The 25,544-nt window shown below is 50.4% G+C and overlaps 7 protein-coding genes across 7 annotated transcripts; 3 read left to right on the top strand and 4 right to left on the bottom strand.

The window, feature by feature from the left end:
* Positions 1-323: 323 nt before the first annotated feature.
* On the bottom strand, positions 324-3,918 carry BO85DRAFT_362364 (WD repeat-containing protein; the record flags this gene model as incomplete). Its single annotated transcript, XM_025655627.1, has 4 exons — positions 324-488; positions 557-819; positions 891-3,658; positions 3,761-3,918. The coding sequence occupies 4 exons, from the start codon at positions 3,916-3,918 to the stop codon at positions 324-326; spliced, it is 3,354 nt and encodes a 1,117-aa protein (XP_025519953.1).
* A 2,638-nt stretch (positions 3,919-6,556) lies between these two features.
* Positions 6,557-8,573, bottom strand: BO85DRAFT_123989 (uncharacterized protein). The gene is made up of 2 exons (XM_025653939.1): positions 8,431-8,573; positions 6,557-8,305 (listed from the first exon to the last, which is right to left on the bottom strand). The coding sequence occupies exons 1-2, from the start codon at positions 8,476-8,478 to the stop codon at positions 6,749-6,751; spliced, it is 1,605 nt and encodes a 534-aa protein (XP_025519952.1). The 5' UTR covers positions 8,479-8,573; the 3' UTR covers positions 6,557-6,748.
* Positions 8,574-9,149: 576 nt separating this feature from the next.
* BO85DRAFT_362346 (6-phosphogluconolactonase) lies at positions 9,150-9,950 on the bottom strand (the record flags this gene model as incomplete). The annotated part of the gene is made up of 1 exon (XM_025655625.1): positions 9,150-9,950. The coding sequence occupies one exon, from the start codon at positions 9,948-9,950 to the stop codon at positions 9,150-9,152; it is 801 nt and encodes a 266-aa protein (XP_025519951.1).
* A 3,405-nt stretch (positions 9,951-13,355) lies between these two features.
* Positions 13,356-13,835, bottom strand: BO85DRAFT_445441 (uncharacterized protein). The gene has a single exon (XM_025659259.1). The coding sequence runs from the start codon at positions 13,756-13,758 to the stop codon at positions 13,417-13,419; it is 342 nt and encodes a 113-aa protein (XP_025519950.1). The 5' UTR covers positions 13,759-13,835; the 3' UTR covers positions 13,356-13,416.
* A 4,306-nt stretch (positions 13,836-18,141) lies between these two features.
* BO85DRAFT_445439 (uncharacterized protein) lies at positions 18,142-19,359 on the top strand (the record flags this gene model as incomplete). Its single annotated transcript, XM_025659258.1, has 4 exons — positions 18,142-18,273; positions 18,366-18,391; positions 18,438-18,619; positions 18,720-19,359. Coding segments are annotated over exons 3-4 (317 nt in total), but the record flags the coding sequence as incomplete, so codon positions are not given.
* Positions 19,360-20,039: 680 nt separating this feature from the next.
* Positions 20,040-20,504, top strand: BO85DRAFT_445438 (uncharacterized protein; the record flags this gene model as incomplete). Its single annotated transcript, XM_025659257.1, has 1 exon — positions 20,040-20,504. A coding segment is annotated over exon 1 (155 nt), but the record flags the coding sequence as incomplete, so codon positions are not given.
* A 2,288-nt stretch (positions 20,505-22,792) lies between these two features.
* On the top strand, positions 22,793-24,798 carry BO85DRAFT_123565 (RNA-binding protein). Its single transcript, XM_025653937.1, has 4 exons — positions 22,793-23,023; positions 23,081-23,237; positions 23,288-23,483; positions 23,543-24,798. Exons 1-4 carry the CDS (start codon positions 22,943-22,945, stop codon positions 24,387-24,389), a joined length of 1,281 nt encoding a protein of 426 aa, XP_025519947.1. The 5' UTR covers positions 22,793-22,942; the 3' UTR covers positions 24,390-24,798.
* Positions 24,799-25,544: the final 746 nt, after the last annotated feature.

Here is a 25,544-nt window from a genome sequence, read left to right as displayed (position 1 = left end):
CTGCTATACATTTGATAAGAGTATCCGATAATTTAATTCAACTGCTTTGCTTTTGCCCTCAGAAAACGCCGGCTCCTTGCTCCAAAACCGAGATGCACGGGCTGTGGCCAGAACTGCTGGAAAGCGACCGCGAAACAGACACAGGATGATGACGCGGGGGCTAGAATCTATTATTAATAACAACGACGAAGGTAAAGCTGGAGGTTAGAGGAAGAGAAAAGAATACGAATCCTGTCAACGGGTGCAGTTCGGGTAGTAGGCAGCCCGAGACACCCTCGCATAAGTCCAGTCAAAGAGGTCAGATCACATCACCTGGATTCCAATTAGTTAGTCGAGAGGGGAGCTGTTAGAGATGGTTGGATCCATATTGCACATACATTGCAGCTGTTATCATCCAAAACAAGCGTAGCATGTTCGCCTCCTTCGTCCACCGTTACACCGTGCCGTTGGTCTCGCAAGGTTGCCGCCAGGCGGGCCAGCATGTGCCTCTGTTTTGTTCGTTAACATTAGCCCAATGCTCTGTCGCAACCGAAATACTACATCCAGGTAAACCTACAGTAATGTATGCTTCGCTCATGCCGCCTTGTCGGTCTACATCGTTCTGGCTCATGATTCGATAACTATCATGCAAGCGCTTGCGACTCCCCAGACCACCGATGGTGCTGACATTCGGTCCAAATCCAAGCGTGTTGGCCGGGTTGTCAGGATCCAAGATGTTGATACCACGTCGAGCATCTTCCTGAGCACGTCGGTCGGGCGAGAAGACCTTAATGGTGTTGTCGATTCCCGAGGCTGCAATGGTAGGTTCATACGGGTGACCTGCAAAGGACCGTTGGCTTAAATACCCTCATAAGAGCAATTTGTATGCCCATGGTTGGGGGAATTCTTACCTTGCACAACATTGACTACTTCACTATCACCCTCGAGGATGTTGACTAGCTTGCAGGATTTCCGGTCCCAGATGAAAATGTGGCCAGAGTCGCTGCCGCTCACTACGTACTCGTCGTCCAGTCCAAAGTAATTGACGTCCTTGACAGTCTTGATGTTGCAGTGGCCCATGTAGACTCGGGTATGCGAGGAACAAGGAACATCAACGTCCACGTACTCCCTCTCTCTAGGCTGAAGACCATACTCCCTGAATATATGATCGGCGTCCTCGGAGTCGTCACTGTCATCGGCAGAACTGCTCAGGTCTAGATCGAGCTCTTCTTCATCTTCATCTTCATCTTCCTTGTCTTCGTCTTCGTCCTCCTCCTCTTCAATGGGGAGGCCGACCTCGTTCTCACTGTCATCATCGATATCTGGCAATGCCAAAGCGTCTTCTTCGCCGTCATCATCGGACAACGGAGTTTGGATCCCCGTTGACTCGCCTGTCTCTACCTCCGAGCTCTCCCGAGTAGCAAGAGTCGACCTCCGGAGTATCTTCAAATTGACATCACGGATGGGCTCTTCCTCAACATTAGCTTCGAGATCGTTTTGGGATCTCTCGGGCTCCACTTCGGATTCGGAGTCACTTTCCACCCTCGTTCGGAAGCCTCCAAAAGCCCGGTTGAGAAAGGCATAATCTACCCCGGTTCCGGTCTCCAGAAGGACACCACGGGCCACCTTGAAGACCCAGTAATGAGTTAAAAGGAATAAGTCGTGGGTACGGCTAGAGGGCTCAGTTGATGTCCCATTGCGCATGGTGGGGTCCGTATCTACGAGGTTTTCAACAGGATATTTGACAACATTTGCAAAGGCGGCCACGGCGTGGCGCTGCGTTGGAAAGAGAATACGAGCGTCATCATGTTCAAAACGCGAGGCGTCCACGTTGACAACAGGTACATCCCCGGCCAGTCTTTGCAGGTAGGGAATTAAGACGGACTCAATCGCATCTTCATCCGCGGTCTCGGCGATCGGAAACCTGGATAAATTTCCTCGGGACGCTGCATCTTTCTTGAACCCTGCCAGAAGAGCCTGCCGACCACCTTCCACAAAGAGAAGTATAGCCTTGATGAAATCGTAACCGAACTGCTCCTTATGATCGACGGTGCGTTCGAGCGGGGGCGAGTGTATCTGTTGAAAAGGTTCCATGTCACGATCCACATCACCGGGGGTGTATTGGACTTCACCCCCTAGAACTCGTGCGACTGTGCCTGCAGCTTGGATGAACCGCCAGGAGGTCTGTCGGTTTCGACGTAAGGTTTGCTGGAAGCGCACAATATCGGGAGTAGGGTTGACAGGGTATCGCCAGGTACGCATAATCTCATCCATCTGCGGGAGACAGATGGAAGCAAGGGTTAGTACAGTCGAAAAGGACTCGGTGAACGGTGTCAGGTCAGCTTGATTGGAGGTTTCATATTCTTCGCGCAAGGACGTCTCCAGTGAAAACATTGCTTTACGGAGCTTGACCATGTCTTTGGCGATGCGCATGCTGAGCTTCTGCGCTTCATTAAGCACAGACAATCGTGACTGCTCTAGCAGTCTTTGGGGGACCTCCGCATGGTGTTCCGTAAGAGACGGGAGGGGAATGTCCTCTGACTCGCCATTGCCATAGCGGACTCGGAAGGCCAGCTCGCCTTCATCGTGACGCTCTCTAGGTCGACGACGAGGTCGGGTTTGATTTCCGCTAGACTGCGAGGACATCGAAGTCCCATTCTGTCGCTTACGCTTCCTCGTCTTAGAGCCTCGGCGCCGACGCGGGACCGGTGTCGTCCGGGCGGAGGATTGGCGCTTGGACGCATCTTCCCTTGCATCCGGGCTCCGAATCAAGTCGAAACTATATATGTGATCGCCGGACCAGCTGACAACCATCTCATTTGGGTTGGCGTCGCTAATCTTACATGCAGTGATATGTCCGTCATCGCGCGTTTTCATTCGTTGCTGGCCGTTAGGGGCGAACCTCCGCACACACCGCGTCGCCTGATCCATCAGCTGTTCACCGTGACTACTACTGCCAGGCGAGGCACCCGGATCACCCCTCTCCGTCATCAAGTCGCGACCTAGCATGCGCCTGTCATGCAGGAAACAGTGAAGGTGGGCCCCGCCTAGCGCGATATAATGGGGTTGGCTCGGGGAGCACGATATAGTGTTGAGGTCGAGTCGGTGTTTCTTGTACGAAATCAGCGGAGGTGGTACGTTGGAGTCGTCATGTTCCTGTCCCGGTCGAAAAGCCATGTATCCTTGGCCGCCTCGTGGCTTTGGGTAGGCGGACGATGGTTGACGCAAGTCCCATTGACGAACCTCGCCATCTTCCGAGCACGTCAGAAAGAGGTAGGGCGACGATTCGGTAACGATCCGCTTGACCCGATCGGCATGACTGCGATAAACTCTGACGTTGGTATTCCCCGCATTCAAGTAGCGCGCATTGTTGAAAAAGTTGTTAAACCTTCGGCTCCGTGCAGATGCAGAAAAGGCAGACGTGGCGTCGACGCTGTTGCTGCTATTGCTGGAATATTCGATGTCAAAGATACGAACCTGGGAATCGCCGGCGCAAGTCACTAAAGTTCGATCGTTGGAGTGTGGCATAAATTTGACCGAGAAGATGTTCGCGCTGTGGCCCGTCGCGACGGTGGTATTCAAGGAGAATGGTGCGGTGGAAGAATCGGGTTGATAGGAATAGATGTTCAGGTGCTGGTCGTCCGAGCCCGAAGCTAGAAGCTGGCCTGACCGCGACCAACTACGCAGCGTCAGAAGCGATGCATTTCGCCAGACAGGGTCCCCCACTACAAAATGTCTTCTCCAAAAGACACTTCAAAAACGTAGCGCAATAATATCATACCTCAAGGCATTCACACAGCCCGAATGCCCACCCAGTTCGTTCACAATATCCAGGTTTTCCACCCAATCCTTGGATCCATAAAGGCCATGAATGCTCGCGAACCGGGAGTCCTCCCCCAATTCCCGGCGCCAGATGCGATCATAAAGCGACTCCTTCATGGCTAAGTCGATGAATAGGCGACAGATAGTGGGCAATCAGGCGACACGAGATCGAAGCATTGCGCGCCGTGGAAGTTTGCTGCTGCCACACCTTCAATGACGTCAGACTCGAACGTGCGCAAATCGCGTTGGCGCAAAGCTCACAAACGAAAAGGTAGACATAGGCTGGTCAGGAAGGGGAAGGAGAATCACAGTGTCAGATGAGAAGAAAGCAAGAGGAAGAAGAATAGCCAGTGGAGTAAAGAGAGCAGCGTGAGGGATTTCAAGAGGGAAAGAAGAAAGCGAGACGAAAAAGGAGAGGAGAAGAAAAAAAGGCTAAGGTGGTGGTGGTGACGGGAGGATGGCGAACGGTCCAGACATTCATTTCCTCGGGATTGATAAGTCAAAGGATCCTTCCCCAACCACAACGCGATCAATCAGTCAACACCGTTCAGCTCGGGTAAAGATTTAGGGTTGACAACCGTGACAGGTAGTAGTGACCATCAATGCAGAAAATCAGGGAAAAAGATAAAAACAAATTGAACGTGGGGTGCTACATACCAGCAGTAGATGTGGTTTTGTTTGGGTGGGGAGGGGAAGGAAGATGAACTCTATGGTAGTTGACGCTAGTTGGCACTTCTTTCGTACTTTGTCCCGTTAGTTGGAGGGGAAGCCGAAGAACAAGATGGAAGAGGACAGAGAAAGACGGCAAGAAAGAAACACTGGCGGGAAGAACAAGCAAGCAAGAGGGGAAAAAGGAACCAGCACAAGCTCAGCTCCACCGGGCCCAGGCTATCGGGGGTAGAATTGAGGAAGAGAGGAGAAATGCACCCAAGGCACCACCAGCTCAGGTCACAACCACGTCAAACACTGCATAAACTTTGGGACCCATCACTGTTGGTACACTAAAGTACTATCTTTCGAGTCAATAAAAAAAGAAGAAAGAAAGGAAGAAAGACACAGACAAATAGATAGTAGTCCCGAACTAGTACTTTGCAGCTTACATGCAGGAAAATGTCTCCAATTTGGGGGGGAAGAGGGAAGGGAGAGAGGGAAAGAATTCCGGGCGATACAGGACTCGACTTATATAGTACTAGGCAGTAGTTGACTACTAACTACGGCTCCTACAAAGAAAACTAATTGACTAGTAACTGACAACCTACTCCTCCGACCTACAGGGAGACTCATCCAATGGTCCTCGTTCCCTCCCTCCCTCCATTCTCCCACAGGATTCCCGAGCACATCTAGTCTTACCCGTTCAGGTGAGTCCCCGATCGTCGATGGACTGAGTCGAGAGGAATCCAATGTACAAGGGGTGAGGAGGAGGGCCAGCGCCAGGAGGTGCATTAGATCCCACAGTAGTCTGTTGGGCTCCAGCTGCGAAGGTGTGTAGCTGAAGCAATAGGCGTCGTTGACCAGAAGCAGTTACACCGCTGAGGTGGAGCCTTGTCTGCCTGCCCTAGTCAAAGTCGTTTAGTTGGACTAGGAGTGGATTATTCTTCGAGGAAGGACTGAAGGAGAGGTTACGGTTGGCTCTGGGTGAAGCTTAATCGGGTTGACTAGGGTAGATACCACCCGAGGGTGTCACTCCAAAAAGTTCGAGATCCAGACAGGAATCCCGTTCCAGTTGTGGTGATGCTTCGGAAAGACCCAACGTCAATGACGACACCTCTCCCCACGTTGCTTAGTCACTGGCCGCGCTAAAATGGGGAGTTTGGCGGATGGCAGGATTGTATATAAACTAAACCTCAGTCAGAGAGCCAGGCATCCTATACCCCCTACTCCCTGGTTAGGGGCAGTTTACGTGTACACTCCCTGTTCTCCTTCCTACGCTTCAAAGATTCGGTAGTCATTTACCCCTCCTCGTCTCCCGGGGTGTAACCAAGAGGTGATTCATTACTATTTACCTTGACAGTATCTATACGCACGGGTGGAGCCTACATCGGAGCGCTCCATTCGAGCTCTGGAAATCCGGTCTGGAAATAGCCAGAGAAGAACCTGTTTGTTTCCTCCCCGTCTCCTTTAGTACATTGGGCTCATCATCAGACATTCGAGGGTTCCACATTTACCCAAGCGATCTGCACGGATGTGCACAACGTCCGCGGAATAACACAAGAGAGAGCTTGATGTAGCCAGCGGTCAAATTTATCATGCTTGTCGCAAGCCGAGGCCTGCACTGCTGTAGACCTTTCCGCGGTGAAACATGGCCATTGGTAGCACAGATTCACAAACAGCGCAGACCGATTCTTTGGAGGGGAAAGAACAGCTTAGACTCTCACGGAACATGCAAGAGAACGGACACCCCGAGCATCGGACAAGGGGATCTAAACCCAGGCCATCGCACGCTCCCTCTCCTCCCTTTCTCCCTTTTAGTCACAAGCGCGCGAGAGGTCGCTGGTCGGGTGAACAGGTTCGCTCCAGCCGTCTCCCCAAAATCAAGAATTAAAGTGGGATGGTTGAGCTTCTAGAATCTCAAGAGGCTATGATAACCGGCCGTAGTATCGTTAAGCACCCCGAATGTTGTCCGGCCGCTGGCCAGAAGCCGCCTAGGAAGGGCTAGCGCATATTTCTGGCGAATGATTTGCTCTCTCGTTGAAAACAGGACTTCTGCGAGAACCGGTTTTTGGGTCCTTGGATGACACATGCATGCCTGGCTATGCAGACGGTGCCTGCGAATCGCTCCCATGGTTCGATTCCGCTTACGCTAGTAGATCCGGCAGAAGCAGTAAACTGCATGCTATACCCCTGGGGAAGATAGGGTTTAGCATGGGGTTCGATAACGGAACAGATTGACCTAAACAGGTTCCTTCCAGTTTGACCTTCGCCCCAATTCTTCGGCGTACAGCGAAATTCACGAGTTCAACGACGGCCGTCCCCACATTCCAACTGCTGGAACCTTCCGATCATGTGCCGGATTTGCAGTCAATTGCCGGGCCAGCTGACTAACCCAATCGCGTTCTGACTTTACGACGTCGCTTTCAATCTTACGGATCGTGTTCAGTTCCTCAACCATCATGCTGGCCATTTCTTCTAGCCCCTTGGCTGTCCGAAACAGCGCGGAGTCGCCTAAAGGACCCGGATCGCCATATCCAAGAATGTCCAGGCTCTGCAGTTGTCTCAGGCACAGTTCAAGCTTCATGACCAAAGCAGATGTCTCGTCCCGCCAACCATGGTTCAAGGGATCGACAAAGACTACCTGGTCCAAGTTGCGACCATGATGAAGACGAAATGTCCGTATCTCCTCAACTCTTTGAAACCAGGCTTCGAAATCCTGAACAGCCACTGTGTGCCGTCCTTCCAAGTTGTCAGAGAGATTGTAGACTTCCTCTGCTACCTGAGAAAGTATCCGTATCTGCTCTGCAAACCCTCGTTGCTCATTGCGCTCACGCGTGTTCTCAAGCCAGTGATGCAACGCATTCCCGTTGAGCTGTCTCTGGTACTCCTTCTCATCGCCCAGAGCCGCTCGATAGTCGCTTGCCACTAAATTATAATCGCTCCGTAGTCGTGCTTCAGCAGTAGTCTCCCATTCAATGTGTTGTTTGCACGAAAACAAGTGAACCAAGCTCAACTGTAAGAGTTCTGTTTGTAGCGCCGCAATCTCCGGCCAAGACGAAGGAAGCAACGAAGAATCTGTATCCACGGCGGGCGAATCTGCCGCTTGTGTTGCAGTCGCTGGCTTAGCCACCTTCTTTGGGGAGAGCGGTTGTTGGTAGGTTGAGAGCTGAGCCCGGGACCGTACAGTGGCGGAGGTAGGGAATGGCGAAGGAGGGTCAACTTTCCTCGGAGATTGAGGCCCCGAAGGTAGCCCGATTCCCTGGCTGCGATGCCGCGCATGGCCTCTAGCCACGGATGGCGTGCTCGAGCTCGAGGTGGCAGGCTGTCTGAGAGAAGCCGACCGGGCAAGTCGCGGAGGCGGAGGCATATCGGTCTTCTTCGGGGATAAAGGCCGTCCATTTTGTCTCGCGGGTGTCTCGAATTTCTTCGGCGATAAAGGTCGTCCATTCTGTCTGGAGGGTATCTCTTGTTTAATCGGTGACGACAGACTTGGAGCAACAGTAGGCCTTCTGGACGAGGTAGAGGTAGGCTTCAGAGGTGCCGAAGGCTTTAGCGGGCTCGGTCTGATCAGGCTTTGGCGACGGGTTATACCGGTATTCTCCTGAGCGGGCTGCTGCGATTGCGGGACCTTATCTGAAGGCTTGCTAGGCCGCTGGGCTACGCGGGGCTCAGACGGTGGTTGTAGACGAGAGGATCTTGTCGCACGTCCATCATCGCGAATAGGCAGGAGGCTCTTGCTCCGCGTCACGAGGTTCTCGGTGCTGGTAGCAGCGCTGGAAGATGTGCTGGTTGCTGATGTCGAGGTCGTGGATGCTGGTTTACCCGTCGTGGTTGTGCGCACTGTAGTAGAGTTCTTTTGGATAATAACAGACGTCAGTAGTGTTGGTGGAGAGCAAAAGCATGCGAGGGATGGGTAGCTCTCATGGGCGCTAGGGGGAAGGGATGGTGGAATGGGCAACTAGCAGATGCGACACTAACTTGTTTGCGGGGCTCACGAAGCGAAAGGGAACGTGTTGGAATTGGCATTATTGCTGAAGATCAAACCATATGTGTGACATTCAACTGATTGCAATCAGATCAGTCCAAGACGGGGCTTTGCCGGGGGGGATAGATACGCTGCCCGGAAACCGTCGTTGTAAATAGACGAGGCCTGAGCTCAGCTGAGGACGGCAGGTCCGTGGTTGCCCGTCTTGCGGTGAAGTTCCGCTTTCCCCCAGGGCAAAGCTTGGCACTGCGTCAGGTGGATCGAGCCCATCTGCATGGACAGCTATCATTCATTCACTCCCTATGCATGTCTACATCGATACTCCGGGAATGGGTGGACTTCTTTTCGCTGTTCAGTAATAGTAATAGAGGGGATAGCTCGAATACAATTGAAAAGTCATCCTCATTCATTCAAATTACGACCTGTCTGTGATATCAGAAGGATAACGATAACACAAACTTTTGGCAAGTCTAAGAAGAACCCCTCCGATAGCTAGAAGATAAGAAGGTAATGAACAATTCATCCAGCCTTGAACGTACGTGGTCCTAAGCCGTCCCCCTTGCTCTGGTAATACAGGTGGTCGAATAAGTAAAGCTCAGGGGACCCTTTTGAGATTAGTTGAATCCTTCCGTAGCCTCGCCAGACTCTCTCCCTCTTATCCTTCACCCCAGCCATCATATCAAAGCAATTTCGTACCAATTCCACTCATAAGTTACAGGCTTCCACGTCGGGGGAAAGTGACTCCCTCCACAGCCGCATTATCGGTGAACCAGCTCACCTTCTCGCCGCCACCCTGGTTGACGAGGGCGGAGGGCAGGTCCCTCCCCTCCTCAGCGTCGAAAATCTGCTTCATGATGTCCTTCTTTCCACCGCCAGTAGCAACAAAGGCGACGTTGAGGGCGTGAGTCACCACGGGCAAAGTCAGAGTAATGCGCTTCGGGGGCGGCTTAGGAGAGTCGCTGATGGCAGCCACCCAGGAATCCTTCTCCCGCAGCAATTCGTGTCCGGGGAAGAGACTGCAAGTGTGGCCGTCGGGGCCGCATCCCAGTAGGATCAGATCAAAAACAGGCAGCTTGACGCTATCCTTGGCGGCAAAGGAGCGCATCAGCTCTTCCTGGTACAGATCCGCCAGCTCCTGCGGGTCGTCATCGTTGACGTGATTGGCGTCGATCGTGTGCACGGTCGGGGCACCCAGTTCCGAGGGGATCTTGTTCAGTAGCTCTTCCTTCAACAGGCGGTAGTTGCTGTCTTCGTGATCGAGGGGCACGGCGCGCTCATCGGCAAAGAAGATGTCCCACTTGGAGAACTGAGCGGTATCCTCGGGGGAGCCATTTCCAGGGGCCAGCAGGGCTTGCGCGAGAACTTTCGGAAGGGAGCCACCAGAGACTGCGACGCGGAATGTGCTGTGACGGCTGAGGGCCGAGTTCTGACACCGCAAGACGTAGGGCCTCAATTGCTGGGCCAAAGCGTCGTTGTTAGGGAAACTGTAGAGGTTGGGAGTAGATCCGGCCATTGTTACGGCTAGATAAGACGCGGGTGAGAGGCGGGGGTGGGGAGAGAAGTAAGATGGGAAAATTCACGAGTTGGTAGAAGAGAAGAAAGAGTAGTATTCTCGGTCGCTGATTACTTGGTAGTTGGTAGGTAGTTGGTGGTGGTGTTTTTCGGTCAACAGCTTCAGGCGGGGTGTGGCGGGGCAGCAGAGGAGACGCTGGAAAGACTCCGTACCTGCCGAAAGCGAATCACAACCCGGGCGGACTCTGGGAACACGTTCCTGCGCCATCCAACCAGCCAGTCCAGGACACCCCCATCATCATTATTATTGTTTTTTTCCTTTCTTTCTTACAGCATCATGATGTGGATAGCATTATTCCTTGGGAGATAGGGAAAAGAAGGGAAAGAGGGGGAGGGGGGGACACCCAATCTTCGTCAGAAAGACGCTAGTGACGGTCGCTTCCCATGGATTGACGAGTCACTGGTTACAATGTCGGGCTGTCAGTTGATACTGCGGTGTGTAGGACTAGATCGTCTAGAATTGCGCGATGGTCAGTCGGGATGTAAGATCTGGCAGTCCCAGACCCTAACCATGACGTCGTTGTTGATGCCATAACCAAGGTGGATGGGAAGCTCTTTCGCAGGAACGAGTTTGGTGGATTGTGACCCGCTCGATAAGAGAAGAGTTCCTATCTCGACACTCAGTCTCGGATATTCGGCGAGGTTCTCTCTCGCTCGTCTTATGCTCTCATCCCACCTCGGAAGCTTTGAAGAGACGGGAATAACTGAATAAACACCATTGTTCGTGAATTGCGAAATTTCCCTGTTTTGATGCCTCGTCGGTTCCTGGTCGTTCAATGGAGGGGGAAAGGGAACACGGAAGAGAAACCGATGCATGTGAGATGATGTCACCGTAACGTCTCGCTGTCTGTAGTGGGAGGAACTGGGAAGCTTCAACCTACTGACTTACAACTATCCACTTACTAACTAACTAGTTAGTACAGATTGTTGTTAACTAACTCATAAAATTACCGCTGCATTGTGACTAAAGCATTACCGATGATGATTGGCAGGGTTGGACCCTCGGCGGTTGAACACCACCACTCAAGAGTTGGAAAGAAAGATGCAAAGTAGATAGGACAAGTCGTAGGCACTGACGTTTTAGTCCTCGTGCATTACCGCCAACGGGGTGCGGACCGGATGCTCACGCGCGATTACACCATCCTGCAGATGCCAAAGAAGAATCCAGCAGTAGGATGACCTCCATAAGGCAATGCTGGCACCCGGTGACTGTCCTAAACTAGCGGTATCAGTGCATCGGTGCAGGACGGAACCATCATCGCAATGGCCCTATGTTGCCCCGTAAGAGCCTGAAGAAGTTGTGGGAAAGCCCGGAAGTCAAGCAGGCCATCCTCTGAATCGCTATGGAGACGAGAAGGAAAAAGCGGCACTGTTGAGATAGAAAATAAAATACATGTGCCTGACTTCCGCAACTCCCGTAGCCATCGTGAGTATGGTATCAACCTCAAATACATACATCGTTTTCATACGGCCAATGCATGGATCCGGGGTGATAGTTTTACGCTCGGTAAAGTATGCAGGTCTACTTCCTTTTTCTGAGGCCGTGACCCCAGTCCTAGAGTACGTCCAAAATTTCCATAGGCCATGACTCGTGGCTATGCCCGTTTGACAGAAAATGATGCATGGGCAAGGCATATCAGGTGACACGGACCTGCCGTGCATCCTTCCCTCTGCACCAGACGACCTGTCTTTTTCCAGTCCCCGTATGCAGAATAGGAAGACTATAGGATGTGGCTACAGGTTATACTGCTGCACCTGGAGCAGCAGCCAGCATTATCCTTTTTTTCAAAGTGCGGTTGAAGAGGGGAATGAAGTACAGATGGGGTGCTGTATGGATTGCTAGGTACAGCGAAGCGTTCCGGGATGGTGGTTGGTGGTTGGTGTTAACAAAATGAACATCCGACCTAAACTCCATAGCTGTCATCATTTCCATTCTTGGCAATTAGCCGTGATGCTGGGATGAAAAGGCATCTAGTCTGTAGTTGCAGGGCCATCGCGGATCGGCGAATTACCGGACACTACGAAGCAAGAGAGCGCGAGATCAACAAAAATAGCACAAGGATCCTACCCCGTACATAAGCAGAAAATGCCTCAAGGATATCACGGCCCTCAGAATGCACACGCACGAAGGAAAAAGGAGTCAAGCATCTGCGATGCTCGACACCGCAGGCATGGATCCCAGGCCAACTAGCTCACTCCGTCCCCTCCCCCAATAATGCATGGCAGGTAGGGAAACGGGAGTAGGGATTCGGGTTTTCGGCTGGGTTTCCTTTTCCCCACTGTGAAGGACGAAGAAATCGACTGCAGCTAGCTCGCTAGCCACACTCACCAAGACAAGCCGGCTTTAGCTGGGTTCCCAAGCGCAACTCGAGATACGAAATGAATCAGGTATTTTTGGTCCAGCAGACAGCCTGCTGAGGGAAAAAAATGGATCAGACCATCCGCTAGCCCCCGGGGTGCAGCAACGACAACGACGGCGCAGAGTGAGAGCACGGAAACGGGTTCCGTTGAAAGCCGAATGACGGGCGATCAAGGAATGTCCACTGCGCCCGGATGGATAACTCAGGATAGTGGTGCTACTGGATAGTTAGGCAGCTGGGAAAGGCCCGAGCCGGTAGAACATTCCTATGGTCCGTATATGCCTACGCCGATATTGCATCAGGAGGTATGGAACTGTCCAAATGCCTTAAACCGGACAGCATGGATCGACTGCCCGATAAAACCTGCGAGGAATGATGGACATGGCATGGCGACTGGAGGGGGGGGATCCTTTCAATGTCTGACAGAAGAGTCTGAAACGCCCGGGGTGGAGCCCGTAACCGCCTCGCGAGTCACGGTATGCAACACAGCCGCAGGTCTTTGCACGAGGCTGAGGTAATATTGGCAAATGATGGGTTCATGCCTGACCTTTGTACGGAATACTTTGATGGTAGTTTGACCAAAAGGAACTTTTTTGAATGATGAATAATCGACAGGGTTCTGGTTGTCATGGAGAGATCATGATGATGATAGCTACGATCCATGGTCTACCAATCGCAGACTGCAATCGAGCAGCTGAGGCTTACCTTTTTCCGGAAACATGACCATGGTAGATTCCTGGTAGCGCCGTACTTCCGACAGCCTGGGAGACCCGTAGAATGGTATCATGGTTCATCCACTCAGCAGCGTGTTTGGGACTGACACTTGTTCAATGGAGGTTTAGTTGGGTTCAGTAGAGAGTGACAGGCAGCCACTGAAAGACATGAGATAGGGCAAAAAAAAAGGCATCAGGGCACCAGGGTACCCCATGCTCCGCCAAGGTGAAATGGTCCACTTAATATTCTCATTCTCATTTTTCACCATTTTCATATGCCCTTGCAAAAATTCCAATAGCCCCATATCTCGTGCGTTGGACTGACTTAGCATGACTAAGGCACAAAAGATAGTGGGAACGGAACGGTGGAGGTGGTGGAGGTGACCAGCGAGGGCGAACCGATACGCCGATTACCGGCCATTCGGGCTCTCATTTGTCGAACCACAAGTACAGCAAGGCCACGAGTGTTCCTGAGGGAAGAGGAGAATGGCAGATCGAAACCAGTACCCAACACTAACAGTCCAGGCGATCGCCCCGGACGACTCCATCCACCAGGATCAGTCATGACGACACGACCCTCGGCTTTGGGAGCGAAGCACCAACGAGAGGAGAAAAAGCCACGATGTGCGGACGAGGGGTGGTTGACGCAGCCAAACCAAGCCTCGCTGGCCTGCATGTGAGGTAGAAGGCAAGCAAGCGTAAGTAAAAGTACAGTTATGTTATAGGTTGATGATTATCTAGTAATTAGGTCAGTCAGTCAGTCCTGCGGCAGCTGCACTTTTAACAGAGCAAAAATATAACCAGAACCCTAGCACTACATACGTAAGTAGTGGCTTGTAATCTATGCAGGATACTGGCATTGCTTGAAAAGTGACCGACAGGAGAGTTGAAAGTCAAAATTTAGAATAAAATATAATATAATAAAAAGACAATGAATTAAGATCACATCATTATTGTCGACCGATCTCTAATCGATCGACTCTACTGGTCCCCGAAGAACCATAATGCGACCGGGGAGGGCAGGAAACTCAAGGCAGGAAAAGGAAACGGTCAGTCAACGCACCAGTGGATGGTATCGGTAACCGTCTGGTAACTTCCAGCATGCCCTGGTACCTCCAGACGACCCGGAACTGAAATTACGGCCAGCCTGTGAGACAAACCCGACCAGAGCAGAACAGGACAGGACAGGACAGGACAGGACAAGACAAGACCACACTCAACTTTCCCCCCTCAACAGGTTCAAGTCATAAGAATCGGCCACCTCTCATGTCATGGCATGTCGTTGTTCTACACACAACCTGAGACCAGGATATTAACATCGTCATTCCATCGCAGAGGAATCCGGCCTACATACATGAAGGACTGATCCTCGCCTTCTCTCCCCCTCCATCTCTTCACGGTTGACATCCTCCAGATTCAACTCTGAAACTGGCATCCACATTCCGTGCAGCAGCAGCAGCTTTCTCACAAGAACTATCGGCTGCCTTATCCCTCAATCGGTATTGATTGCTAGCCTCATTCTTATTATTAGTCTCTTGAAGCTCGACCGACCCCCTGTCTTGGGTCGATTATATTTTTAAAAGAGAGACATTACAGAAAAGAAAAAGTTTACTTTTTATAATTTCTTTTTCTCGTTTTCGTTTATTTATCATTTTATTATTTTTATTTTTTTTTCTGCCCTCCCTCCAAACGCCGCCTCCTCCTTTCCCCTGTGCCTCGTCAGAAAATAATATAAAGGACTATTATTTTACCCAACTAGCTCAGGCCGGTGCAAAACAGGCGCGGAAAAAAGTGGATCGATCTGACCCTGAGCACTTCGCTTGGCGCTGGGCTCTGGTAGTATAGATACCTTCCAGTCACTACTTCCCAACCCAGCTCGATTCTCCGGTCACTCCTTTTTAACTCTTCTGCCTATTATTTCACAGTCGTCTGGAACTTATTCTTCCTCCTTCTTGTTGTTCCTTTCACACGTGGTCAATCTCTGCTGCCTACTAAGCTACCAAAGCTACCCGGGCACTGCCAGAACCATACAACGCTATCGCCGTTGTATTTCCGTGTATTCCCAAGACAATCTAATCGACTCCGCCACCCAGTTGAACGTGCCTAAATAACCACTCATCCTCCCCTCCCCCCCCCCCCCCCCCCAATTCTCCAAAAACCATTTTCGACCTTTTTCGGTCCCCCATTTTTGCAGAACTTCGGATACGAAATTGCGCCCAACTTCACTGGTCACCACAAAGCTCATCTTTTTTTCTTTCGAACCCCCAACCGGAGCGGAAAGGAGAAGATGAGCTCTTCCTCGCTGCAAGTTCAACCGCAACCTTCCGGCGCCACAAAGGGGGTGACATCCCCAACTGGCTCGACCCCCGGCTCCATGAATTTCGACATTGTGCGCTGCTCTCGCTGTCAACGATCTATGAGTCTCGAAAACGAATCCTCTCCCGGCGTGGTTCGTTTCGGCATGAATTCCTACTACTGCAGTCGCTGCGCATCCATGGTCGGCTTCATCCGCTGAAGCCCTCAAATCGGACTAGCCAACCAACCCACGTTTCTCTGCGAACTCAAGGGAATGAGAGAAGGGACAACACCACTACAACTACCACAGACAAAATGACACCATTATTTTGTCCGCTCAACCGCTATCCCAGCTCCATGGTGGGATTCCACAACGGGCGGAGACGAGTGAAAAGACAAAGCCGACTTTCGACGTGACAAATGCTGGTTCTACACCCTTTCTTCGCCTCGCCGTTTACTCAACCCAACAATGCATTACTCGGGACCAATGTTACTGTGCTGGCACAGGTTGTTGATTCTTTGTTGTGTCTGATTGAGTGAGGGTTTGCGCATGTTGATCCTGTACTCCTGCGTCACCAGTTTACCCCATATGGATACTAGCTATTGAATCTGGTTGTGTTCCTCGGTGCCCTGCCGATTATCTCGCAAATTGGCGCGATTCATGTGCCGTCGCAAATCAAACATACAACCGCGACTGCAATTACCGAACCTCCTTCCCCCTCCACCCCGCAACGCGCCCTACATTACGCGAATATTAAATTCAGCATGTGGAATTGGAATTTGTATTGGCGCGGGGCCGCGTGGCGGTGTCACCGACCAGGCAGGGGGGGGAGGGGCGAGGGGCGAGGGCTGATGATGATGATGATCATCTCGTTGAGCAGAGTCCCACTCTCCATGCGAACAGCGCTCCGCTCAATGATGATCGTCCAATTCCTTCCATCCCCGCCACTCGCACCATACCGCACCGAGGAATTTTTCTGTTGGAAATTGGAGATATCATTACTGTTTTTGTGAATTGATTTGAAAGAATTGCTTGCCTGCTACCTTAGCCTAGCCTACTATGATACCCTGTACTTGCTTTTATCTTGATTTGTTACTTGGAAAGGGGGGGGTTATTTGTTTACCACTTTGGATTCTATTGTGTGAAAGACGACACAAATGATCTACATACACCATGCCTCTGTTACTCTCACCTCTCAACTCTTCCAATCTCTGCAATACCAATACACACATATAGTCATATTAGCGAAATCTACCACACTACCACACTACCTACCTACCTAAAACAGTAGTAAACTACATTACCAACCAAAAAGAAACAAGCAATGCAATCGAGTTCTGCAGAACACTTCAAACTCAAACTCAAATCACTTAATCTCCATCCCCATCATCCCATCTATCCCAAATCAAACCCCTACCTACCTACCTACATACATATTAATAACCACCAACTAAGTAAAATCTGAAAATTGAAAAGTGAAAACCCCTCACCCGAAACCCATCCGGCATGCAAGAATGACAGATCCTTAAGCACAATGATGCAATCAAATCCCCAGATTTCAGTTCCAATTCCCGATTTCAATTTCCCCTTTCCCCCCCTTCATCATCCTGTGACAAACATACATACATAACATAATCCATGCGCCGTGCCAATCGTAATGTAAATCCCGAGAGCCTAAACGCTAATCCTCCCCCGGAAGAACGAGATAGGGGAGAGAGAGACGGGCGGCGGATACTACTGACTTACTGTGGAGTTGTCGATACGAACATGTTACTTATTCGTTATTACTGTACTTACTTACATCCTGAAGGAGGAAAAAGGAAGGAATGGACAAATTGGGTGTTAGTGTAGTGTAGTGTACTGTACTGTGCTGGTGGTGGTGGTGCTCAAGCCACGCGCGTTATGGTCCGGGGGCTGATAGATAGTACAGTACTACTAGATAGTAGATAGATACAGTAGGGATGGGCTGGGACGCGGGATGATCCCGCTTGTTCGGAATGTGGTTGGTTTGGTGGTTTGTTTTGTTTCAGGTATTGCTAGTTATCTGTCCTAAGTATCTATCTTAAACTATTTTTGCTATCTGAGTGGTTTTGGTAGTATTACTTTCTTTGGGTTTTGGAGATTTGATTTGAAGGGGTAGGTAGGTAGGTAGGTAAGTCGTTACTGTGGTTAGAGGATGGCCATAGTCCTGTTCTCTCAATTTCCCTCTTCTAAAATTTTTTTCCCTCTTTCTCTCTGCTACTGCTCCTTCCTGCCCCTGCTGCTGCTATTATTACTGGTAATTCTGGTCTTAAACGCTGGGCAAAAGAACTAAGAGCACCGGTCCTCAAGCTAGCTCTGACTAGCGTTAAGCGGAGTCCAAAATGTGAGTACTGAGCGTACTCCGTGTTGGGTTAGTAGCATGTAGATACTGAGTCCCTACTAACTGCAATTGTCAGTAGGTGGTAGGTTTTAGTTGGTTGGATTGGTGTCTACCCCGTAGTTCGTGTAATGTCTAAACCCCATAATTCCTGGGATTTTTTCTCCGTATTTTGGCGCCAAGGAGGGGGGGAAAGCTGAACGCCCCCCTCTTTCGTCTTCTTTCCTCCATTCCTTTTCGTTTTTTCCCCCCGACTTTTGAGCGTGACGACAACCACAAGCAAACAACGACGGTAAAGTCCGTATACTAAGGTATTACATGGGGGGTCCGTCTCACGGACCTTTTACCCCTCCATTGTTTCCTTTCCCTTTGCCCACCCACCCCTCTTCCTCCTCTTCCCCCTTACAGCGATGGGACATTAGCCTGGTTGCCTGTAACACGGACACGTAAGTGTGAGCAAAGTACTCCGTAAGTACTTTGGCGTTGCCCCGCATAAGAGACGCCGTGATCGGATCGATGGCAGGTGTCTTGTCACGCTTGTGTTGTATCAGAAGTTCAGAGCCCGATTCGAACCCCGAGCGAGTCAGGGACAGCAAGTCAGCTGTCTGTAACAACGGAGATCACTCACATTAAACTAGCTTTTGCTTTTGCAGACTAAGATAGTTAGTTAGCAAAAGAGAGGAAATTCATGCTGGATTACCTAATGGAGGTTGTGACGGGCGGCCCTTCAAGCCACACCCGAAGGATTGCTTGACCGACCCCTTTTGTGGTGTCGGCAATGGTGGGTGTCGCTGATCAGTGGGTCGTGGCTCATTTCAGTCGTGGGTTTGGCCTCGTTTCATCGTCTCGTCTACTTTGCTCGGGGTCCACCGTGCTATGGTGCTAGTATCGGGGTTAGCACTGAGCGAGCGATGGGAGGAAAGCACCTGAAGGGCAGAAGGGGGCGATGAGGGGACAGGAGAAAGCCTCAGGATTGGCTTACTGCAATTGGTGGCTGTGCGCTGGAGAGCTCAGATAATCAACTAGATGGTGTCACCCAGTGTGAAAGCATCATGTGCGGGCATATGTGCGTGGTACTGTATAAAACCTCAAGTATTGCAGAACGGTCTGCCCGATGTCATGGTCGGCAGACGATTTATCCCATGGTCACCGTGTCAGCGGAAATGTCAGATAATCCCCGAGTAAGCCTCGATAGGTGACAGGAATGGCATTGCCAATTGCGATCCAGTCGGTGGCCGCTATGTCCTATTGCATGTGACAGGTAGAGCTCGTTCCTCAGAGCTCCGTTCCATGGTAGTTGTCTGAATCTAGTGAGTTGTTGTCCTGAGGAATCGAGGGCGATCGACCAGATCTCCCAATTCGGCCAGTTCTCAGTCAGGAAGGTTAAGTCATGACTTCGAGATTCAGTATCACAGCAACGTTACGATCCAAAGAAACCAAGCAATAATCTTAGGTCTTCGCTCCACAGCAGAACAGCGATTACGCCCCGTAGCTGCGATCACAAGAGATCCCATCTTCACATCATCGGGGTCCCACGCAGACATGGAATAGGGCGTAGTGTTCAATAGTCCGCAGACTACTGTGCTGCTCATGTATGTAATCGGTAGGCGCGACCAGGCACGGAGGGACAGGACATTTTAATCTCCTCGTACGGCAGTGACACGATCAAAGCTTAGTCGTCCACGCGACCGAGACAGGTAAGTAAGTAATCCACCAGGAACATCCAGCGTCTTCCCTGATCGGGAATATGAAGATTTAAGATGGTCCCATCTCAAGTGGAGAGAGAGATCTTGAGCCAGCCACGACGGATAGCATCTTCTAGTCTAGCTTGAAGTTTTTTTTGGGTCCCCGGGATCCCGATGGGTCATGAATTCCTCGATACCTTCTAGATTGTTCGCCTCGTTGGGTATGGAGTCATTAACAAGTACTTGCTAGTGGGAGATCCTACCAGAGCCGCGGGCCCGTGGGCGGAGGGCGAGGGCGAGGGCGAGGGCGAGGGCGTGCCTAATCACCAACTAAAGTCTACTATGTTGTATGGGTCGATCGTCCGAACTATCGATTTTTAGCGGAGTTTCTGGGGAAAGGTAAGCTAGATAGTCTGTGATCTGCCGCCATAATCGTGACTCAGCCAGGCTTAATCAAATGGACAAACACACACACACAAATTATTCACACTCATAGGCAAGATCTAAGGCGACTGAAGCAGACAACCAGCTCTACTTGATTCGGAAGAGTCGAGGTCCCGGCGCGGACAGATTAGACTCGGATTGCAGCGGCTTATCTCGGCAGTTTAATTCAGTGCCTGGCGTTTTAGTGGCTTCCCTGATAACTCTTCTCTCCCTCTCTCTGTTCTACATTTCTTTTTTTTCCAGCTGTAGGTTCCCGTAAATGGGATCCGATGACATCCTCATCCACTTTCAGCCCTCCCATCCTATTGCTCCTAGTCTCACCTCACCAAACCACATTGGTCACAGCGGTTACCGGAGCCTGACGCCTGCTGCCCGGGCGTTGGTTGGTGTCTCCCGTCCAACGCTTCCCGGTGACTGACCAGACTTTCTAACAATATACGGCCAGCTGCCGTGTGACATTCTTTTGGATGTATCGCTCAGCGCCGGCGGTGACTGGAGTGGCAAGGCTTCGATGCATGGAGTGGACAGGTACTCCCGGGCGGCAAGACCACCGGACCTACTTAGGCGATGACTGCGACTGTTGTTGGAAATGGATACCTCATATGCAGGTGGCTTCAGGGATCTTCCCGGCCGAATCTGGGTGATCCCAGAACCGAATCAAGGGGCAAGACTGGATCCGACTGGGGAGACGCAAGTTGTTCAATAGGCTGCTTGTGTAGCTCGCTTGCTTGGGTAGTTACTCTGGCTGGTCTGCTGTTGCTGTATTTCACTTCGTTTTGATCTCTGCTGCGATGCATTCCTGGATGACTATTTGTGGAGACATGGGCTGAGACCGAGACAATTAACCCGAACTTACTAGTGCAGCAATGAGAGGCCTGATGAGAGAGGAGGGAAAAGAGGTGGGGAGAGGTCAGAGTCCGGGTGAAAGATGCTGCAGTCTTGGACCTTTCATGATCAGACATGAGACAAGTCTGACTGTGTAACTCCACATCCCCGTTTCAGGGCTGAGGTTATTCTATTTTTGCTTGCAGTGCTGCTTACTTAGTATGATGAAGGTGACCCAAGGGATGCGAAGGGAACAGCAGAACCAAAAAAGAAACATCTGTTTCCGTATCGCATCAGCTGTCTGCTAACATAATATTCGATCTCAACTTATTTTGGTTGGCTGCCCTTCTTTGAGGGGAAATATTGCTGGCCACCACAGGGCTGACCGAAGGTGAGGATGAGGATGAGGATGATATTAACGGAAAAGCACAATGCCATTTGCCTTTCAGGGCGATGCAGGGCGGATGGTCCACCATCAACTCTGTTTTTGTTTTTTTATTTCTCCGTCAGCAGCAATTCTTGGTATAGTTCTAATTAATCTATTTGTTTTATTTTTATTCGAGACCAATTCTTTTTTACTTGATTGACTGGACAGGACAGAGACCTTGTTGTTGTTGTGGCTGCCCTGAGATCTGGCGGTGTAACCCTGTCCGCCAAGCGTGACGTACTCGAGTGTATTGGAATGAAGGCGGCGGATGAAGAGGAAAAGGTGTGTGATGAGTGATGAGTGATGAGTCCGTGGAGGTTATTTTGGCGTTGATGTTGAAGAGTGCCATTGAAGGAAAGGGCTGGATCCATGTTGTTGGGTCGAATTCTTGTTGTTGGCGACTGTGTCCATTCTCATCGTCATTTACTTTCCGATCTTTACCAATCAATCATTGCAGCTTTGACTCGAGGATATACTTCGAGTTGTCTCTCTCACTGCTTCTCTAGTCTCTAACAGTACTTTTTTCCTGGTGCTACATGAGCAGTACCGGCTGCTAGTTAGTTCAATCTCACGCAGCACACTATGTGAAGAAATCATTAACTTTCCTCCTACAAATAGAAATCTTCCAATTAATTCATCTTCAACTTACTGGCTCTGATTGACAGAACTGGCTGACTGAATGACTGGTTTTTAGTTTATGCCCAGCAAGTCAGTCAGCCATCATACCGCAACTAATCAATTAATCAACTAACTATATTTACTTTTTCTTTTTTTTTTTTTTTTTTTTTTTCAGTTCATTACATTTCTTTTCTCCCCCATCTCCTCATTCAATCATTCTTTTACTCATCCACTAACTACTTCTTTCTTTTTTTTCCCTCTCATCTGGTTTTTTTGACTCCATCACTTTATTCGGCCACTCAAGCTCAATAGTGAGTCTCCATCTTTTCTTATCCATCACTGTTGATCATGCATGACATATCATCATCAGCCTGCTTGGGCCCCGTCCTCTTTCGATCCCTCGACTGCAATCACTACCACCACTACCACCACCTTCTCCTCCCAACTGCCTCTGCCAGTGCTCCCAAGTTGACCCATCCCAGTCTCCTCCAGGCATCAGGCCCGGAATTCCCTCGCAAGCTCTCCAGCACCAACTGCGCCCCCTTTTAATTCGTCAGCGGATGCATCGTTGGCTTCCGTCTATTTTCCTTCTGCTTCCTGGCCTCGTTCCACTGATCTTATCCTCACGGGTCCTACTGTCCTCTCCGTTTCCACTCCCTCGGACATTCTTACTGTCTTTGCTATTCTTATTCTGGCCCTCCTTACTCTACCTGCTGCTGCTGCTTCAGCACTGGCCTCAACACTTTTCGCCTTCGGTGGGCCGCTTTCGATGTAGGAGGTCGATCAACCCTCGGGCGCTTGTCTTCCAATCTTGACATAAAACCCACGAAGCACTGGTCCTCGATCTCTTACATTTTTACCTGTGGACCGGTTTCTTTTCTTCAAACCGTACCTGATTGTTCTGAATAGCGACCGGGGTCTGCAAAGGACGAACCAGTAAGCATAATCCCCTTGGGCATCATTGGTCATACTACCCAGGTGTGAGACCGTCAGACCAAACCCCGATACTTATATTCTAGCGTCTAGGTCACTACCCCCCCCCCTGCTAACCGTGTCCATCCTGCGCATTGAAGCTTAAAATCATCGGAAATAGTTCTTTTTGTTAGAAGATCACAGGCTTTAAGCTCACGGGGTCCACCTACTCTTCATCCATTCTCCGAACATTCAGGGGATCTGACATATCGATCCCTACTATACCACACTATCATGCCTTTCCCTCCACGCGAGAAGGGCCGGATGGCAAAATCCGGAAGGTCAGAAGAGGAATTCGTTCTATTCCTTCAGGGAGTATGTCTCGCACGTGGTACATCCTATACACGCGACCTTGTCTAACCCTGAGTGCAGATACCGGCACACTGTCGCTGGCAAGAGCTCAAGGACCTAGTCCGCCAGACAGCCTTACATATCCGTCAAGCTGTGGTCTACGATGACCAGCATGGATTCCCGACCGGTCTTGGCCAGATCATTGTGAAGAACGAAGACGAAGCATGGCGGACCTACCGTGCGTAATGGAACCCAAATAGTTGAAACTAGCTGACAGTATGTTTCTAGATAGGCTATCTACGAACGGCTGGGAAGGCCAGAGTCTGGTTGTCACATTAGCACGAACCAGCTCGCCTACACGACCAATTGCCGGGCCTACGAAGAGTCCAACCTGCGTGATCCCACCCAACTATGTACCAGGCTACTCGACTCCGCCACGATCAACACAAAACATGGCAGTGCCTCCGTCTCCCATTTCACCCGAGTAAGTACCGGAAGTGCATTCCCTTCCTCAGGCTCAGGCGACGAACTGACAACTCATAGACCCATCGTATCCGGCAGTCCAAACTGCCCGACATATCCAGCTACTGATTACGGCCCCATGGTCCATCCCCTACCAATGCCTCAGCAGCCTTTCATGCCTTTCCCTACAGATCCAGTCACACAACAGCCCATAACAGGCATCCCACCGTCACCCGCTCCTCTCCGCCACTCCTTCGGCGACGCCTTTGCTGTTCCCTTTCTCCCCACATATCCTTTTACTACCACGCCACCGTTCCCTGACGCCCCAGCACATGGCGGCTTTAGTCTACCCGGACGCCGGGCCCACATGTCCGGCAAAGCTTCCTACGGCTACAATCCGGCGTTCGCGCCGCAGATCTACCACACCGGGGGCCCAGGCCCCCGTTCTTCCCCACGACGAACTATATTCGTGCAGAACCTCAGTCCCACCACCACCGACAAGCTCCTTCGCGCCTTCATCGAAGAAAGCGGCGCCACAGTGGAGCAATCTGAGGTATCCACGGACCCTGACACCGGGCGCTGCAAAGGCTTCGCGCGAATAACCCTGCGCACAGCGGATGAAGCCAAGCGTGTCGTAGCGCAGTACAACGGAATCAACTTCATGGACGCGAAAATCCGCGTCAAGATTGACCGGAGTCTTCATGTCGCGTACAGCCTGACCCGCGAGAGACACACCGGTTCGGTTCCATTAGCTAACACGAACGGTCCGGTCGCAAAGAACCAAGGACCATACGGTCCTGGCAACAACAACAGCCCGAGGTCATCGTCGCTGTCTTCGTCGACTTCAGCGTCGTCCAAATCGGGCGAGCACTGCGGGCCTCTGGTTGTTAATGGGTCGAATACTGGAACTAAAGCAGTGGCTACTTAGCCGCATGCTATTCCTTCCAACATTGATTGTGAACAAAGAACGCATTAACTGGCTAGCCAAGCCTATAGTTGTTATCGATATACAGATATATTATTATGATCAATATTTACTGCAAAGGGGTAAGGCCGGGATAGAAACGGGATTCATGGGGTTGGGTTCACTACTATGTTTGAATGTGCTCTGGTATTGGATGTGATCATAGTTTATATGTGCATGATCTTATTTCTTATTTTCCTCTACTTATATGTGCGAGGTGTGAGGGTTTTCCAATGACTTTTCCAGAGTGAAATTGACGGCGTCGGGGGCGTTTAACGGGGTTTACTGAACACAAAACACTCAATACATACATTATATAGATAGAATGAATTAGTTTGGTTACTTCTTCTGAAATCAAAGTAAACCCAATATTTGGAATGGAAAAAAGGCATGATGCATTCAATCAATTTCATCATTTCACTCATGAGTCATCCATCTCATCTCATCTCATCTCATCTATCTGACTGACTGACATATAGTCAAGTCAGCCTTAAATAACACGGTCAGTCAATCAATCAATCAAAAAACAAATCAACATCTCCAAGTAAAATACATCCCCATCTCCGTCGATCAACCAATCAACTCTCCCTATATGCTTTCTTTTTCTTTTCTCTTTCTTTTTCCATCTTTTCATGTCTCAGTCAGTTCCATCAATGATATCATGCTCTCATAACAATCAATAATACATACAGTAATGGTAGTCAGTGGGTCAGGTTAGTAGGTTAGTTATCATGAGAAAGGGGGGAAAACAACAAAACGCCAGAAATTGTTCAAAAAAAAAATGACAAAAAGGGAAAAGAGAAGAAAAATGTAAAATACAAGTACAAAAGGGGTAAGTACGAGACGTCTCAATTAGGTCATCGTTAGATCCGGCGCGTACGTGAGAAAGTGAAAAGGGTAATATAAGTAGCGTAGTAGGTTCAGGTAGGGGAGACGGAAAGACGGACGGCCGGACGGGACGGACACATTAGTCCCAATTCGGAATATTGTTTTGGGTCTGGGTCTGGGTCCGGGTCCGTGTGGTTGGTAAAGTAGTGGGTGGCGAATTCGGTGGGTTAGATGGTAGGTGGTAGGTAGGCAGGTAGGGTTGGTTTTCGTGGCTAGCTAGCTGGCTGGCCG

This window comes from Aspergillus piperis, assembly GCF_003184755.1.
Source record: "Aspergillus piperis CBS 112811 unplaced genomic scaffold BO85scaffold_2, whole genome shotgun sequence".
Lineage (NCBI taxonomy): Eukaryota > Fungi > Ascomycota > Eurotiomycetes > Eurotiales > Aspergillaceae > Aspergillus > Aspergillus piperis.
This window is presented reverse-complemented; position numbering and strand designations above follow the sequence as displayed.